Genomic DNA, 18,830 nt, shown 5'->3' with positions numbered 1-18,830 from the left:
AGTTTGCATAAGGCCCGGTTCATACTTCATGCGAAAGCGAATGCGAATTAGCGAATTTGACGCCATGAAACATTCGCTACGAAATTCGCCCGAGTTTAGACCTAAATGTGTTGAACTTTTACGAATTCGCAGCGCGATTACTAGCCATGACGTCACAAATTCGCGTTCGCTTTCGCTTTCGCGTGGAGTATGAACCGGGCTTCAGATGTACGTATGCATCATATACAACTCGCCTAGTACCATGCAGCCCCCACCCCCAGGTTTTCGAATTTCCACGAGCGGGCACTTTCAGGATTTTGCTCCCCCCCCCCCCCCCACCCCCACCCCGACCCCCGTTCGCCAGCGCTGATTTAAACCACTGTGTAAATGACTTTACGCCACTGAGTCAAATCTTTGAAAGTCTTTCCGTTGATTTCTCTCCCATGATGTTTTGGACTCTCTTGAATCAAGAACCTAGTACCCTATACAGGAACTCAGAAGGTAGTGTTACAAGAGCAAATTTTCTGGGACGTAACCTCAAACTGTTATCAGTCATTACACCCTAAATAATAATACTTTTGCTAGTTTTCTATTTCATGTCTTCGCAACATTTGAGATTATTTTCGAAAGTAATAATGGGCGTCCTAATTTTGACTGTAAACTTTACGGGGGAAATTTATCCACATCCACTTAAGTATCTGTTTCGGGACATCTTAAACCCGGACGCTCTAAACTGTAAACATCCTGGCATGCCAATTAAGTTCACTGGGTTATTAGTCTTTTATGCCAAACGCTGGATGCCGAGCTGTTCTTACACATTAACGATTTGTCATTTATGCACAGCATAAAATCATTCGCAGAATTATCAGAATGTTGTGTGGAGCATATAATGGACGTCTTGCACGCAGACTAACCAAGCTAGTGTATACGTGACAGATGTTTGTAACTTTGGAACTCTGCCTGGCGTGAGAGATTGTGTTCATGTTATGTTCATAGGTTATTTATTGGCACTTCGACTCTATATAAGGCCAAAAAAAAAATATTCGGTCTCTGGTCAGACCAAAGTTCCAGAATTGACGTGGCCACGCGGCTTTTTTTTTTCCTTTTTTTTTTTTTTCAAGCTTGGATTGTACAGACAAGGTGGGTACTATTTTGCTTTTTTGGTGTCCTCATGTACATTGGTGTCCTCCACAATTTGCCTTGGTGCTTTCGATCATTTGCCTTGGTGCAATTTCCCATTCCTTGGTGCTCTTTGGTAAAACAAATTGAGGAGGTGTTGAAATAGAGGGCGCTGTTGGAAATACCGCGGAACATTTTGGAAAAAAAAAAGATCGACGCGCATGCTTAAAATCGACGTGCGCGCTGACCAGAGACCGACTTATTTTTTTTTTGGCCTAACACCGCGCACTGTGAGTGTTAGAGCCCAGACGATCATCGGTGTCGTGCCGCATCCATCGCGTGAGACAATTGCTGCAGGAGATTGTCTGAGCGAATAAACTTTACAACATCGTTAGATAAACAGCAACGATGGCATCGACTTGGTTCCTTGCTGTGCTTGTGCTCACCATACTTTGCCGTAAGTGACAATCACAAATTCATAAAATTAAATTAATGGTGTCATTTTTCGTCAAAAAACATTGATTTAATTTTGTGTAAATTGTTTTCTTTTTATAGACAAATTCCTCATCCTTGTTGGTCTTATGTGTTGCAATTTGTGTAGAAAAAAAAAATTCCAATAAGTGACCGGAATAAGTTTGGTTTTCCTGTTCTTACCGACGCGATATTCCGTGAGGATTTCATTGATGTCATGCGCTCAAACTTTTCAAAAACGCTTGATGAAGGGCGAAAAGTCCAGCTGTGAATAACATGCTTAAAACTATGCCAATTAAAAAGCATTATATGACTGCTGTTGATTCCGATGATAATTGTCATTACTTTTCATAGAGTTACATATCGATTTACAGTACATTTTCTCCTTGAAAAACAAATAGCAAGCAAAGGTTAGCTTTCAAATTGGGAGTGATTATTTTAGTCCGAATATAAAAAAAAAGTATGCTTGATAAGCTCAATGGACCGTAAGGGTCTACTCATGAGACAGTGAAACTGTTTCGTCTTTCTCGAATTTATGTACCCAAACACATGCCTATTCCTGTCTTTTACATGCGTCAAATATTGCTTATTTTGATTTTCATCCCCAAACATTAAACGATGTTTCATCCGCAATTACCTATACCTTGATAGCAAATGAGCGCTTATCATACCGGTGTTTTTTGGTCGTATTTGCATCCGGTGTTTTGCAAGTTCTAAATAAAAACCTGTAGTGGCAGCCTCGTGTTTGTATCTTCGATGAATATGCATGTAAATACGTTTGTTGAAGAATTTATTGGGGGGGTTTAAAAATGAAACTAATGATTCCAAAAATGCGCCGGTGTTGGATATTACAAGCCCGAAGAAGTTTAGAAAGAGAAAATGATAAAGAAACGCTCCGTTGAAGACTGACGTAGGAGGAAAACTCTATTAAGTTTTTCGGGGGAAGTCCAAAGATTAAGGCAGGGGCGTGAGAACCCAATTCACCTGTTGGCGTTCATGGGTGGATTCGAACCCTAGTCACAGAGATGAAAGGCAAGCCATGTACCAGTTCTCAACAGTCTGCTATCAACATGCCTGAACTACGTACACACACTGCTGTACCAATCATGCATGATTTATTTTTTGTACATTGATTTACAGAATTTTGTTCCTGTCACCCTATCAGCGAGGGACCTACCCGTGTTGGACACTTACTTTCTTCAGGTAATTTACCAACCATTAAACTGAAAGGAGACAATATCTTAGCCCTTTCAGGACCGGGGAGTGGGGGCGCAATGTGCCCCTCCAAAACTCGTTGTAATTGCCGCGGAACGCCATGAAATCTACTCATATTTTGGCCACTATGGTATCCAAATAATTCTGTGGACATCATGGTTGCCGTGTCAACTGATTTAAAATAGTTATAAACATTGGTCCTTTTTATTGGAAATGTGCAATTTATGAATAAAAAACTTCGACCAATTATATTAGCTTAAGACTAAAATTCATGGTCACGTGATTAGCTACAATGCAGGATGAACAAACACCAAGCAGTAATAATCAGTACATCACATGAGCCGATTTTCGGTTAAACATGATGACCTTATCCAAACAAAGTCAGTGAAGTGATCAAACTTGACAAGACTATTTCTACCAAATTTGGAAGCATTTAAATAAAAAATGTAAAATAAAAGAAAAAAATGCCTTTTTACATAAAGGAGCAAAATAATATGGTAAACAGGGACGTAACAAGGTCATATTTATTCCGGGGGTAAAAAATTCTTGAAAAGGGCATTTGCACACCGGTGCTGAAATGTTGACACATTTGGGTTTTTTTTATCCGGACAATTTGGCTCTGCAAAATCAAATAGTTGGCCAATTAAAGGGCACTTGTTCTGAAAAAAGGCACAATGTTAAACAAGGTCACTCTTTACAAATATTGGGGGGTAAGCGCAGATGGAAAAAGGGACATTTGAATGGAAAAGGGCAGTCTTTACAAAATATTGGGGGAATACCCCCTTACTTACCCCCCCCCCCCTTCGGTGGCTACGCCTATGGTGAAGCACCAGTAACCATTTGGTCCCCCACGCACCGCGATATGCACAGTTACCGCATACGTACCGTCCCACGTGGTATTCCAATTACATGGGGGACGAGTTGTGCATCCTCGACCCCAATATGAGTGTATTTCGATTTCAATTACATGGCAAACCCAGCGTATGATAATACTAATCATTGACCATTCGAAATAGTACGAATACGGGATACGCATGCGGCCTAAATTCCCATTTCGCATGCTCATTTCATCTGGCACCACGACTGTCCAGTGACTTGTCCTTAAATCTTAAGGTTTCCCAAAACCTTACTCTCTGGGCCAATACGAGGATTATCCACCACCAGCGACGCCAGTGCAGATCGAGTGACATTAAGTCCAGATTTAACCTGCTGAATTTGTTAATAATAAATTCCTTATTATTTCATTAGCACCATGCAGACCCGAGGCCTTAGGGCTCGAAGACGGAAGATTCCCTGATAGCAGCATGACGGCGTCGTCCGTCTATAGTAGTAGCTATCTCCCAAGCGACGCTCGACTCAATGTAGGTAGGTATCGCATCCTTTCTATAAACAACAATCCTGTATCGATGCAGGGTGAGTAACAAAGCAAGTGACCTGGATTAATTATTTTCCCCCTTATAAAGCAATCATATTTTATACACCAATTTAGCGCATTAAACGAGCAATGTCTTCCACTCATGAAAAGAATTACTGAAATTGATCCATACCGTCAGAACTAATATGCATACATGCATACATTACAGCCGACCGTGAATTGCTAAATGCGTTGAAGCTATCAGTTGAGTGAGAACCTCAGATTACACACAGGCATTCAAATACAAATGATATTTTAATAATTTGAGTCAAGACTCAAGACTGAAAAATTATTTTATGTCAGACTTGTGTTTTGCATATTAGAAACAAATCAAGTATTTTCCTCCAAATGATGATTGATTTTGATATTTTTCTGTTTTCCTGTGCAAGTTTTCGTTCATTCATGGAGGTAGGAAAACCCCCATGGATTACCGTATTTCAAACGGTATTCATTCAATGCGTATCGGTACATGATCAGTGGTGCTGAATTTTGGGGTATTTCAATTAAAATTGTGATAACTTGTGATTAGAGTATGCAAATGACGCGACATTTTCCCCGTTATCAGTCAAAAAAATGAACTCACATATAAATATATTATTTTTATAACATGGAGCGAGCCAAATCAGTGTTGTTGGGTTTTTTTTCTAACTCGGTCACTTTCGTTTTGACTCGCCCTGTTATGTTGTGTTTTTATATTATGGTAAGCCTATATGATTATATTATGTTGTATGCAGTTGCTTCTTGCCTAATGGTGAATTTAGTCATTTGTCTTTCTGCCCATGCTTCCTTGCTTATCCCAGCAGTGCTGTATTATTAGGGCCCAATTACTTGGCGCTGCTTAACGGCAGCAAAGATTATATATATATCAGAAAATTTCAAGCTAAGAAAAGCGCAAACATGACTCGGTGAGAAAATTATGGTTTCACACGGCTTCTTATGGACTATTTGCTCGCAGGTTTAACGCAGAGTTTTGTGATACTATAACGCTGTAGGCACAGAATGGTGACCATAGACTTAGGTGATTAGCATAGCCATGAAATTAGTGGGCCAAAGTTGTCTTTCAGTGGATTTGCTAACACGGATTCTCGCTTTATTGTTTCATTACGCAAAACTCCAGCATGAGGGCAAATTTATACTGGAAGCGCGGTGTCGCGTGGTATTAACAGTTGGGTGGAAAACCCCTCGGAACTTTGCAAATTCATGCTTACGATTAGTGAAAGGTAAAGATATGACCAAGCTCCATATATAAACCACCCAAGCGGTGATTAATCAGAATGCAGATTTATTTTGGAAAATCTGCAGCAGTTTCCATCAGCACAGCGGTTTTCGCTCGCGCTACCTCGCGGTATATACCGCGTAGTGAAATTACCGATTGATTGTTTTATATCTAGATAAAAAACGACGTTCGTCTGAATTACATTCAAAATTTCTGCAAGACCTTGCTAGTGACCATAGTTGTTGATATAATTATAAATGCGACGTATCGTAGCTGAAATGCTCCGACCAGGGTTCCTCCTCGCCGCTTCCACAATGTATACGTCAAAACACAGATTTCTGCCTCCAGATTGTTCGTGATATTTCTGAATTTGCGCATTATTTTCAAATTGGCACATTTCCCATAACAATAACAATGAAACCATTCTATCATGTCCAACAGGAAGCCAAGGATGGCTACCAAGCACTCCAGCAGACCAGTGGATCCAGGTTGACCTGGGTAAACCCACGGTGGTTACCGGGCTCACCATGCAAGGACACTACACAGGAACCGCTTATTATGTCCAGGCATTTTCAGTTCAGCACAGCCTCACAGCCGAGTCAGATGACTGGCAGAGTTTAGCCAATGCTGGCGGTGGAGCAATCAGAGTGAGTTACAGAGAGCGCTTTCCAAACATTCAGTCATCTTTATTAATTGCTTTCCACAGCATCGTTGGCCTAAAAATGTTATATTTCCAAATTGGAAACAAGATATTTCAGTTTGAAACTCTTTAAGTTTTTCCCCCTCATTTCTTTAAAACTTGACGTTTCTATAGCTCTATCCATTTCACTAAAGTGCTACCTTACTTTTCCATTAGTGACAAGGTACTCTATATGTTCTGAAATGACTGTCTTTGTTCCTTTTTTAATGATTACATGATTTGTGACAAAGTTTCAACTCTTTATCTTCAGTTAAAATAGTGCCATTAGTTTCATCCTTTAATCTCCTCCATCACCATGCATGACAGGAATGATAAAGGAAAAGACCGAAGCGCTAATACGAATGGGAAAAAAAGCAGAGTATCCACCTGAGACGAACGTTCCGAAGCTGGGGCTAATTAGAATACTAAATTCGTGGATCATCAGTCTGCGAAAAGGATATCCATTGGTTGAAATTTGAAGCAGACATTAACACAATCCAGTCCAACGATGTTGTGGATCGAAATAATGATTATGTTCCTGTCAGACTGGTAAAATGCAACCGCGAAACCTGTATTAACTAAATTACTATTGTCGATGGTAACTGTAGCGATATAGTCAACCAAAGGCAAACTATTTTCCAAGCTCTATCCGTGAATGCCTATGAGGGAACACCATCATATGCAACAAATATGTATGTTTTTCTGTACCGACATGTTCCGAACAGTTCCACTCTAATCCTGCTTTTAATTTTTTTTTTTTTTTTTTTTTTTTTAGTTCACCTTGAGCAGTGATCGGCCGACGAATGTCACCTTTCCTGTGGTACCCACAGCAAGGTTTATTCGCATACTACCCCTGTCCTGGACTTCCACAATTTACAGAGTGAGGTTTGAGGTATTCGGATGCCAATTAGGTACTTAATGAAAGCTATTGATTCGTTAGAAAAATCACATTGAGCAAAGTCATCATTTCGTTCAAAAATGATTTAAAGATCTTCTAGACATGGCTTTTGACAGCCCGACCTCAAGATGAGATTTTTTTCCTTCAAATTAAAGCCTTGTTAAATAAAATCCTTATTCTATCTGCAGGATATCTTTGTATGCACATTCAAACTAAATTATCAAGGTTTGTTTACAACAACGTTCGCTGAAAGTATGTGGTCTTCTTTTTGCCCCTCGTTAAGTGCATTATATTTGAGATCAGACAAAATAATGTATACCCAGCACGATATGTGACAGAGGGGCACCCTTCAATCTCCCTATACCATTATACACACCCTAGACTATTGTTACCTAACACATTCCCCCTATTATATCTCACATGAATTCCTGAGATTCTCGTAACACAATGACCAACGCAATAAGAGGAGGGGTTCCTTCTTTCACATACCACGCTATATCTGAAATAATGAGTGGGGCTATTTATCATTTATATTAGATTTTTGTTTAGCTTGCAAAGTTTTGAGTTGATCTGGTAGTATATACACAATCATGTAATCGTGACTTATTATGTATATAATTATACATAACCAGTGGATGGTGCAGTGAGGTTGGTGAATGGCACTGATGCGTTGCGTGGCCGAGTGGAAATTTACCACCGCGATACAGAATCCTGGGGAGCGGTGTGCGGTAATGACTGGGGGGGATAAACGACGCCAACACGGTGTGCCGTCAGCTGGACCTAGGTGCTGCAATCCAGGCCAACACAGCCTCAGAATACGGGAGAGGCGACCTGCCGATCATGATGAGCCGAGTCGCCTGTGAGGGGACGGAGAGCCGACTGGTCGACTGCCCGTTTGTCTGCACCAACTACCAGCAGTGTGAAAGCTCAAACGTTGCCGGAGTAGTTTGTCAACCCAATTTAAGTAGGTGTCAGTTTTAGTCCTACTGATTGTGAAATTGTTTCTTCTTGTTATCCAAATTAGCTTTTGGTTCATATATGCGTGTTGTGTTTTGATAAATTAAATATTAGCTTTTAGTTCGTATATGCGTGTTGTTTTTTTTAATCCTTGGTGAATTTAATACGTCAAAGTAATATATATTTAATTTATCATGTTCACTCCTCCATTTTTTACTGGATTCCGATAATTTCCTTCCCTATTTTTTTTCTTGTTGGAATGTTCCCGTTTTTGTTTGTTTTTCTTGCGAGCTATATTATTTTGCTGCTTTAACTTGTACTCCTTCTCCTCCAGCTCCTTTTTTTAAATTCTAACTTAACTTAGCTCAAGCATTCATTAAAAAAAAAATTCCGTTCCGACATTGCATTAAGATAATTTGAAGTAGCGCACAGATTATGTGGCTAACTATTACGGCCGGGGTTTTTATGTATAGCTGCACAATGAAGCATAAAAGTCTAGTAAGCGGGGGAAAAAAAACTTCCCTCAAAGATGGCTGCCATGCAAAGGGTCAAGGTGTAGTTTTCTTCAACATTGTAGAAAACACGAGTCCGTTCCTAATGTCATGTTGACTGAGCTTTATTCATTCCCTGAATCGTACTTGAAACAGACACTGTTCGGTTGGAGGGCGGTTCCAACGACTTCAGTGGCCGGGTGGAGATCTTCCGAAACGACACGTGGGGAACGATCTGCGACCGTGGCTGGGACGTCACTGATGCCGGGGTGGTCTGCCGACAACTCGGGTACAACGGCGCCGTGGAGGCCAAGTCCGGAGCGCACTTCGGGGAAGGAAGCGGACAGGTCCATATGGAGGGCGTGGCTTGTACCGGCTCGGAGGAGGGACTCGGTGACTGCCCGTCCCTCTGCTGGACAGCATCTACCTGCAGCCACAGCCGAGATGCCGGGGTCATCTGCATTGTCGGTAGGAACACAGACAGTTTTTGGTTATCTTATAAAACAACGTAAAATTAATTGAATAAGTTGGGACGCACCACTCTGCTTGGCAATCACAGGCATAGCACAGACACTGAAACAATTTAAACCAACTAAAAGCAGCCGCTGGAATGTAAAGGCTATGTAATACGCAAAAACCATGGAGGTCTCACCGAGTTCAAAATACTAGGTTGATCATTTCCGAAATCTGTGTTTTAGAATTAGAATCAAACATTTTGATGATGAATCAAGTGTCACACAATGAGTCTATACAAATTCATCAAGGTGGTTGTCAGGTGAGGTGCGCGCATGTTGGGAACCCAATTGGTCAGAGGAGCATTATTAAGAGCACGTGCTCGTCCTGCGCGTGAGATCGTGATATCACCACCTTAATGGCTTCTAATTGTTAAGGTCGGTGTATTAGTCTGTTGTGAATATGATAATGAGAACTGTATTTGAATTGGTTTGTCTCTACTTTCGTTGTTTTAGAAACTAGCGGTTCTGAAGAAACTACCCCTGAGTGACGATACTATTGACAACCAGCTTCACGCAGTGCCTGCCATAGCCCTGCTTATAGACTACATGTGCATGTGTATGGTTACTCCGTTGTGTATTAAATGCATCACTTAATTCGTAGTGTAATCACCTTCATCTTGGGCCATTTCTATTAATTTTGATGTCTCATTATAGAAAGTTAGTAACTTGAGCAACACAAAAAGATTGTCACTTAATCAGGGTTTGTTTTTTTTGGGGGGGGGCGTAGCATGCCCTAAAAGATAGTCCATGGTATTTCGGCTTGTCTGAGCCGATTTCCCTTCAATTTGGCAGGAATATTGGTTTTCAATCAAATGCTTCCAAATTTGATTCAACAATTCTTGAGGTCAATATTCATTCAATCAATAAACGTTTGGCATCCAAAGTTGCTGTTAGAGGGCGGAATACAAATATTGGTGCAAAATCACTTGTTTTCATTTTGTCACAAAAGTTGAATCTATCTACCAAAATTGGCAGAAAAGAAAAGTTGATATTGCTTAATATGGGGATGTAGCATTTTTTTATGAAAATAAACTTTGGGGTATTAAATTCCCCAAAACTTGGCGGCGAAAAGGCGAAAATAAAAGCAGCTTTTCGCGATAATGGGGGCCATGTTGGCCAAGCATGCATTGAAGTTGGTCACATGACTATTCAGGTTAAATCTAGAGTAGATACGTAAACGGGTTTTTTTGTGCAAAAAAAAACATGGTTTTGACCCACAAAACTGCACATTTCCATATTCTGAATACAAAAATAAACATTTTATGTGTACGTAATAGTATTTTATAAATTGTTGGGCATGGTAATCATAGAATCCCACAGAAGTTGTTTGACACCTAATAAAGGGTGCGTTCGATTAGCTCAACTGGGTCGGCTCGGGTAAGTAGCCCCTTGCCATTCCATCATTGTCGGGGCTCCTGACTCACTCGGGTCAGCCACCACGTACAGACCATTCTCGGTGAGCAGAGTCAGTGGTGGAAATATGTCACACGCATGCGTTTTTCATTCCGAGAAACGGACAATTTATGGTGGTCAAATAATGAAAATATGGAGTGGACCCAGAAATCAGCTTTATTTGAAGTCTAAGCATAGGCCTATTAAGCTCATGGCGACTTTAAAGGTTGTATTTCCAGCCCGATTTTGTTACTGTTTGCGATTGACGGAAAAGCAGTAAATCTCAAAGTCAGACTCAGTCCGAAATGGGCGTTTTGTCAATGGTTCCCCCCGCGGCTACAGACCATCACGTTAGGATCATGATGGTCCCAGCATGAGCGTTTGATTAGCACAACTCTCCTCGCTAATAACCCGTCTGGCTTTACATTACCAGAGTCGATCCGGATGAGCTCCTCGAACGAGTCCCATCATTAAGAAAATTCACCAAATTTCACGCTGACCTGATAGGGTTTAAAGAAAGGAAAACAGAGAAAAACGAAATTCACTCAATACAATGTTATTGACTTTTTTATTTTAGGACGGATATCGGTTCTTTTTGTTACAAAAGAAAACAAGTGCATTTTACAATCAATAGTGCTGAAAGAGTGAAAGAGACACACTATGCTACTTTGATTAATTTTCAGTCATAATTTGCTCTTGCTCAAATTTGTTTTTCAATTGGCATGAACGAAACGCATGATAAAAAGCATTAACATGTACATTGTGTAGTACATGTACATTGTGTAGTAAAATAAAAGGCATGTTTTAATACAGCGTATGGCAGAAACTGCTTTGTAGTATTGTTTATGAATATATAAAAGTATCTTACATTCTTTATAGCCTCTCATGAATACTTCAATCTTGGAATCTACAGTCAAAATTGCATCTTATACCAAAATATTTACATATTCTTCTTTGATCAAAACTCTGTCATATTTTTAAGTACAAAACAAATTCATGACTCATGAATATTCACACTTAGTATTAGCCTACTCATATTTTTGAAGGCTTATTTGTTATGCAAGAAACATCGATTTATTTTTCACAACCATTATTGTTATCAAACTTACACAAGGTGCTCGAAGTTAATAAATCAATGTGTTGCACTTATTAAAGCTGTTTATTAAAGATTCAATCGCTTGCCAATTTGTTTTAAAAACATAATCATCAATCCATAAGAATCTTACCATATTATTACTCACTTTGTAAGAATATTACAAATTCCTACTCGCTCTTAAGATTGTTAAGAATCAAGATTCTAAGAAGATCTTATAAGATTTTAAAGTTAAATTCGTTCGGGATGATTTCTACTATTATATAGGCCTAATCAACTCCTCATCATTTCTATCAATAAATAAATGTATGTCATGGTGGTCACAAACTTAAGTCTTCCATCTGGTGGATTTAAATTTTCATAGATATTTGCTTTAAAGATACTTCGACCAAGCGGCATAAATAATGACTATTTTCATGTTGATTAGGTAACACAAAAATATATCTGCCGTTTGATTTATTGAAATCATTACTGGAAGGGAATGATTATTCATTCTAAGATTGTATTCCTGTGGTCCTAGTTATGGTAATGAAGATGTTAGAATGTGTCATCACAGCTTGTACTTCTGATGTTGCTGCTCTTCAGTCTGCAGGTGCATGATGGTCTCATGGTGATTGGGTTCCAGATTAGTCAGTAGCTGGTCAGCGATGCGATTGCGCAGCCTGGTGCCGACCTGCCAGAAAAAAAAGAAAAAGAAAAAAAAACATGTAAAGATGGAAACAACGGAAGAAGTGAATAGTTTAAAATTACAAGAAGAATAGACTCTTCCTTAAGACTATAAGGCAACAACATGTGCGCCTCTCTAGTGTCACTGCATATTCCAGCCACGTCCATCACAATGTGCACGCACGCCAAACTTTAGTTAGACATTTGGATGCACAGTAAGGCCCGGGTCATAATGATGTCAGGCTTTGTCAATACATGTGTGCTCTTCTATAGGAGCTTGGTGGCTCTCATCTCCCATAAAGCCACAAAAAAAAGTCTCTGGTTTCTGGTATGGAGCTTGCCACCGGGCCACAAAGTGGTGCGGCGACGCAGGCCTTTTTTTCCCCCCAACTTTTTTTTTTCTTCAAATGTCGGCTGATGTTGCAGATGAAGCTTTGATCCCCTTATTCTCAAAAATATCCTTCGGGGTGAAGCTGGAGGGTGACCTCAGTAAGGCCATAAGGCTTGAGAATTTTGCACCCACTTACGATCTCGACTGACACGAACATTCTACATGAAATTTGGATAGTCAAGACAAAAATCAGAGAAAACGGTAACGGTTAGACCATACAGCGCTGGCGACATCGTGCATGAACCACTCATCTCTACGAGCTGCCAGGCTGGTCATTAGTCTGCTCCCTTACATATTGCGCTACTTAAAAAGCATTTTCAGGTTCCAGATACACGATCATTGCTCTCTCAGTCTGGCTCCCAGAAGCACAATTACAAAGTTACAACACCGTCTGCAAATGTTGCCCGACTAATAGTGCAAAATATATGGGAGCCCAGAGACGGCCACATCAAGCTTACACTCGATCGTAACCCCATCTAAAAAACATGTTAAAATTGTGCAGCAGCAGGATTTCATTGAGTTTGGCGGTTTGGAGACATCACCTTACATTGAAAAAGGCTCTGGCGACGCGCGCATACCAGAAATCGCACAAGTGTAATATCATTATGACTCAGTGCTATTGCGAGAGATTTGCGACTGTGATTAGTCGCAACATCACAGTGAAGGAGCTTAATGGATCTATCATTTGCAAGAGGAATCAAAACACAAAATGAAGGAAAACTTCTTTCACCTAACTTCTCAATCAAAAACAGCAGATATCAAGTTGAACTGTCCAGAGCAGTCTCCAAACTATCCTTTTTGAATGCGCAATGCATTGAATGAAGTGACTGGAGCTAGAATCGAACCTTCCACCACTGGATTGAAATCCAAGTGCAGTACCCATCCGATACTCACCGTCTTGGGTCTCTGTGTGACTCGGTCGTACCTCTCGTTGTTGGCCACCGGGGGCCAGGGGTCAGGGGTGACTGACCTCTGCTGGTAGTTGGGCGGCATGATGGTGTTAGGAGGCCACACCCCTGTACTGGCGCTCACACTGCTTGTCACTCTGTGACTCTTGGGTCGCTTGTCCGCGGTGGTGGATCTAGACTTGGATCTCATTGCTGTTTGAAACATTTTAAAATAGAACAGGTGAACAGTGAACACACGTTTTCACATGCATGCTAATTCTGAGGCATTTCTTAAACCATGGTTTCAAGTATAGCTTCTGCTTCCAGAGATTCCTGCTTTTGGAGACTCTAGCCAAATTAATCATTTTATGCCACAGGAAAATCAAATTGAATGATAATAAGCCCTGGTTTGGATTCGAGATATATATAGTTCAAACATTAAAAGCCAAATACTAGTTCTAGACCAAGGATAAACTGGAACAACACAGAGGTTTGAGAAATGGCCCTGGATGAACTTCAAAGAAGGGATGGGTCACATGATTTGTCTGCATACTTGCTGTCTTTTGATTTTCAGGCACCAGACTATTTGGCATTAGGATTCTTTCGGAGCTGCTTGAAACACATCAAAGGCAGACTCAAAGCTGTGCCTCAAAATTTTGAAGCTTTGTCTTGAAAGATACCAACTAAGGAGTTTGCTCCATCTTCACTATCATGGAATCAAGAGCCTGAATGCTAATGCTTGGGTTTTAAGTTCAACCTAAGGTTTAAGAAAAAGCTTTGACCCTTGACGTAGTGTGCAAACCTATTTTGCCAATTTTAGTTTTTTAAGGCGGGATACTTTTTGAATTAGATTCCTGTATATCATGTCTGGTCCGTTGAAGACAGTGTTGTATAGTACACTCACTATTGGTCATTTAGTTTGAGGTCTTAAAGTTGAACGCTGATGATCATTCCTGTGTAGCAGCAGTTTTTTTCATGCACAATTCTTCTGCAAATTAGGTTTTCAGCCCCGGTATTTCCAGCCAAAAGCAAAATTTGCTTATTTTCCCAAAAGCAAGTTGTCTTATATTCATAACTGTATGAATTATAAAATGTCTCCTTAATGTCCAGTGTCTCCCTAACGTATAACTTATGACAAAAAATGTCTCCTTAATTGGATACATTCTGGTACTTTTCAGAACCATCACTTAGTTGAGAAATTACTCGCACATGGTGTTTCCGCAAACCTTTCATTCATTAGTATCTCCACCATGCAAAGCCTCAAATCTTACTTAAGGCTATATTAACAGGAATTATTTTTCATATTCATATTTTCATATTCATATTTTCATAATCATATCATATATGTTATCTACAACACTATTTGCCAAAAGAAAAGTCCAAACATGGATAGGCACTCGATCATTGCCGGTAGTTGAATACAACTTATCGTTGATTGCTCAACTGCCACCAACTTCATGTTCTGAATATAAATACAATCATTATGGGGTTGACATGACTGTTAAGTTTGTTAGTTAATGATCAATCACATCCAATATTATCATTGCAATTGTTTTAGCTGTCGCTGTAAAACAAAACAATGGTAAAAGACATGAGAATTAATGGATTAGTACATGGCAAAAAAATGTTTATTAAAGGTTAACATTAATACACGTATATTGGCCGAATCAACTAGAACTGATTGGATTAATTATTATATTAGCAATGGTTGTGATGGTTGGAAAGACTGGGTTCTCAAATGTCACCATTTTGTTGAGTATTCTTTCAATTTTTGGCATAGTCAACTGCTGGTTTAATTTTTGTATGGATTTGTTGTTAGAAGTGTTTTTAATCCATGTTCAGCTTCCCCTGAAAGGTAATCAGCTGAAAGCTTTAGGACAAATGACCCAACAAATCATTTGAGAACCCAGTGTTCATGAGAATGAGAATGATGGTTTATCGATGATAGGGTTAGTGTTGATCATATGTGTTCTGTGACAGCCAGTTCTCCAACAAGGCAGTGGTGTGTGACTGGTAATCCCAATCGATATGCTATAACATCTCTCTACTGGTTGAAATGAAGAAAAAAAAATTTCAAAAAAAAAAAAAATCAGCCCTTCGGCATCTGCTGTCATGCCTCCATGCTTGTTTCATGTATTGTACCATGAATACTGGCGACTGGCACACAATAGTGTATGTTTTGTGTACATTCTATCAAAATGGTAACATTGCAAACTGTGTGTCATTTCTGTCTGATCAGTGACTTTGGAACATGTAAACCATTTAGCAGCTAGCTACCATTTGCACAGCTTGTTCCAAAAGCACTTCCATCAACAGAACCGGTTGTGTGATGAAGATACTTTAGTGATAATGTGCACTAATCTAGATTGAGCCTATCTATACTGTGCTGTGTACGATGTGTTTTCTACGTGTCGTGTGCAGGCCAAGCAAGCCCCCCGTGGCCACATTTACTTTTCGCCAGCCATGTTTCTTTTTACAGAAATTGCCTTCAAATTCCCTTCCAAAGTTTCCATTTTTATTAGACACATGCATTTTTTTTCAGACATATGCATTTAGTCATTCAACTTGGAGATAAGGCTGAACTTGCTCTCAAATACTGACTCAAAATATGACTTCTTTTAAGTATTTTTCATTTGGGTATTGATCCCTTGAAATGTTTGGTGTCTGATTAAAATTTCTGGTTTTCCTGGAGCTGGAAAGCTTTTGCAATTCACAGATATGAGAACACAGTACAAGATCTTAATATATATTTCAGTGAGTACAAGGGTTTTTTGGTTGGGGGAGGGGGGTATTCCTTGTATCTCAAAGAACCACTGCTGGATCGTCAATGCACAAATTCTCGTTAATCCCTGATTTAAGACAGATCCATCCTTCCATGAGTGGTTAATTCTTCTGCTTTTCCTGCTAGTAATAAGCATTGATGTAATTGCAACTGCAGCAGAAACACATTTTCAAAAGAAGTAAGCATGCAGTTTGAACTTTTGTTCAATTTTGAAAGAAATGCCATGGATATGTTTTTTTTTGCATAGAAGGATTAGAGGATATATGTTTTTGTCATCAATTTAGAAATCATTTCCAAAAATTGCTTTAAAATCTATAATAACAGTGTACTTTGGCTTCTGTTCAAATAGAAATTAGAAAACACTTGTCAAATTGGTTTAAAACACAAAATTCACATCCAGGGATTTCAAGCATTTGTTATGCAGTGAATCTGAGCGAGCAAGCACACACCAAAATTTGATGGGAAAAAAATGCAGTATCCATACTCCACTTCTTTGGTCATGTACAAAGTATATGAAGAGTCAAGTACATTTTCAAGGTATTTATAACAAAATTGGAAATGTTTGTCAGTCCCAGATTCAAGTCTTTTTAACATTTTTACAATGACTGCACTTCTTTGAGATGAAAAAAAAAAGTGGCGTTAGGATGCAACATTCTTTCAATTTTGAAGTTTGAGAGGGCATAATGCACTGGCTTGAATGATTCAAGTATCCTACATCCCCAGCTATCCCTCTTAAAAAACATTTTCTGAAAAACAGCGTGGTTCCACAGGGTGCAATGCTTGAGCAAACTCTACAAAGACCAGCTTTCTTTTTAATAAGTCTACTCACGAGGCAGCTGACGTGGTGTAAAAAGACCTGTCGAGTCGCAGACATGGATGAGCATTGAGTCAAACAATGGAGAGATGAAGGACAATTGTTTACAAATCAAGCAGACATTAGTTTCAAAACTGATGAAAGTGCTTTGAATGTCTCGTTACCGAAATGGGTCTGGCTCTGTGTGCTCTACTTGAATTAACCGTATTACTACATGCACATGTTCTCTAAATACCTTGTCATCATACAATAGATTTTGGAAGATAGTCCAGCGCTCATTCAAATTTTACACACAATACATATATATATATGTTTTGATGGACAGCATCTTGACTGTGGTATTTTAAGGAATTGGAGTTGTAAGGATTGTATTGTGGTTGTTGCATGTGCAGCACGTCCCAAACTATCTGCAAATCATTTTGCGAGGCTCTAGCGTCGCCGCGGAAACACATACCGCCATTACTCTTATATCATTTTAAAGCTTATTATTTTTTACTTTATCCCTGATAAGTGTTGGTTTGATTTTCAAAAGGGGTTTGAAAAGATTTGTGTTCAAATAAAGGCATGTCAAAAACAAACTCGACCGATATCAAGGAAAAGCAATCATGCGCATTTTATCTAATGTGGAAATCATTCATCATGTTCTTGATGTAACAATCTCGTTGCTGTTTCCTATTCTTTTCAATCCAGGTAGACTATACACCTTACATGAATTCACAATGTTTTTCTTCGTTTCAAGTTCACTTTCAAAATGCAAGTATATTTACCTATTCAAAAAGTGTGCTCAAAGTGTGACTTGAGTTTGCATCTGATGTACCGCATCATCAATTTTCCTTGAAATTGGTTGAGTTTGTTTTCGACGCGCTGTATTTTTGGAACGCGCTGTATTTTGGGACGCGCTGTATATGGTCTCCCTGCGTGTCCATTGAAAAAGACAAAGAGCACCAATGTAGGAGACTTGTTCAATAAATCAACAAAATGTTTTTGTAAATTTGAAATTCACACCAGTCTCTTAAGTAGCTTCCTTTGTGGTCAACTGTACAGTCCCTCCAAAATCCTATACAAGGCATGTCATGATAGCTTCCATATGTGCATGTGTGAGGAATGTCGACAAATCTGTAAGACTGCCGACTTTAAACAAGCATGACTATGTGTACTTGCTATAAGCTAGTGACTGTGAGTTCATTCAGAAAGCAAACAAAACTGCTCCTGTGCAGATGAATTTTTTACTCTATAAAAATGGAAACAAATACAAAAATAACTCTGACATATAGGGAGAGAGATTCAGGCCGAGTTAAGAAATATAAGTTGAACAAAGAAATTGACTGGAGTGGGGTTTGAACAGCTCTGCAACCTCCGGATTGCTGTTCCGGTGCTCTACCAACCGAGCTATCAAGCCCTATGTTGGCCAACTGTAAAATTCCAATAAAAATATATAAAACAACCAATGAACCAAAATGTCACATATATAAAGTCCATGTTAGTTGTCCATCCCTGTAAATAAACAAATAGCGTACAATCCTTGTCCGTGAAATCAACATTTTGAAGTTGTGGATTAAAACTAAAGATGATACCGTATTAACTACCTCATGCACATTCATAAACTCATTTGAATCAGTATTTACCAAAATGGTCAGTTCATGTATAAAGACAGATTGGTCAGGTCCATGCATGGTTTCTACTATGTTGAACCCTAAAGCCCAAGTCACACATTCACGGTTTGGAGCTACGGATATGCACGGTTTAAAATTCGTGATAAACCGTGGGAGTACCTTATTCATCCTTAGTACCTCCGTGGTTATCCGTCATCTCCCTTGGGTATTGGTGGAGGGGCTATGGAAGTTTTAAACT

At 39.4% G+C, this 18,830-nt stretch overlaps 1 protein-coding gene and 1 pseudogene across 3 annotated transcripts in view; one reads left to right on the top strand and one right to left on the bottom strand.

Annotated features, from left to right (window-relative positions):
* Window positions 1-1,399: 1,399 nt before the first annotated feature.
* On the top strand, window positions 1,400-11,172 carry LOC119726520 (annotated as a pseudogene).
* The window catches only part of LOC119726519, a 62,242-nt gene continuing 54,298 nt past the window's right edge, over window positions 10,887-18,830 (bottom strand). For 2 of the 3 annotated variants that reach the window (XM_038198244.1, XM_038198246.1), the window contains exons 47-49: window positions 16,995-17,021; window positions 13,391-13,596; window positions 10,887-12,112 (exon numbers count right to left, since the gene is read on the bottom strand). In XM_038198244.1, the coding sequence (XP_038054172.1) occupies window positions 11,990-12,112; window positions 13,391-13,596; window positions 16,995-17,021 (356 nt within the window). In that variant the 3' untranslated portion in view covers window positions 10,887-11,989. The remainder of the gene's footprint in view (window positions 12,113-13,390; window positions 13,597-16,994; window positions 17,022-18,830) is intronic. The other variant, XM_038198245.1, reaches the window with a different exon arrangement.

This window comes from Patiria miniata, unplaced genomic scaffold (genome assembly GCF_015706575.1).
Source record: "Patiria miniata isolate m_02_andy unplaced genomic scaffold, ASM1570657v1 HiC_scaffold_2, whole genome shotgun sequence".
In the NCBI taxonomy this organism is placed as follows: domain Eukaryota; kingdom Metazoa; phylum Echinodermata; class Asteroidea; order Valvatida; family Asterinidae; genus Patiria; species Patiria miniata.
Note: the sequence above shows the minus strand (reverse complement) of the source record. Positions and strands in the feature narration are given on the sequence as shown.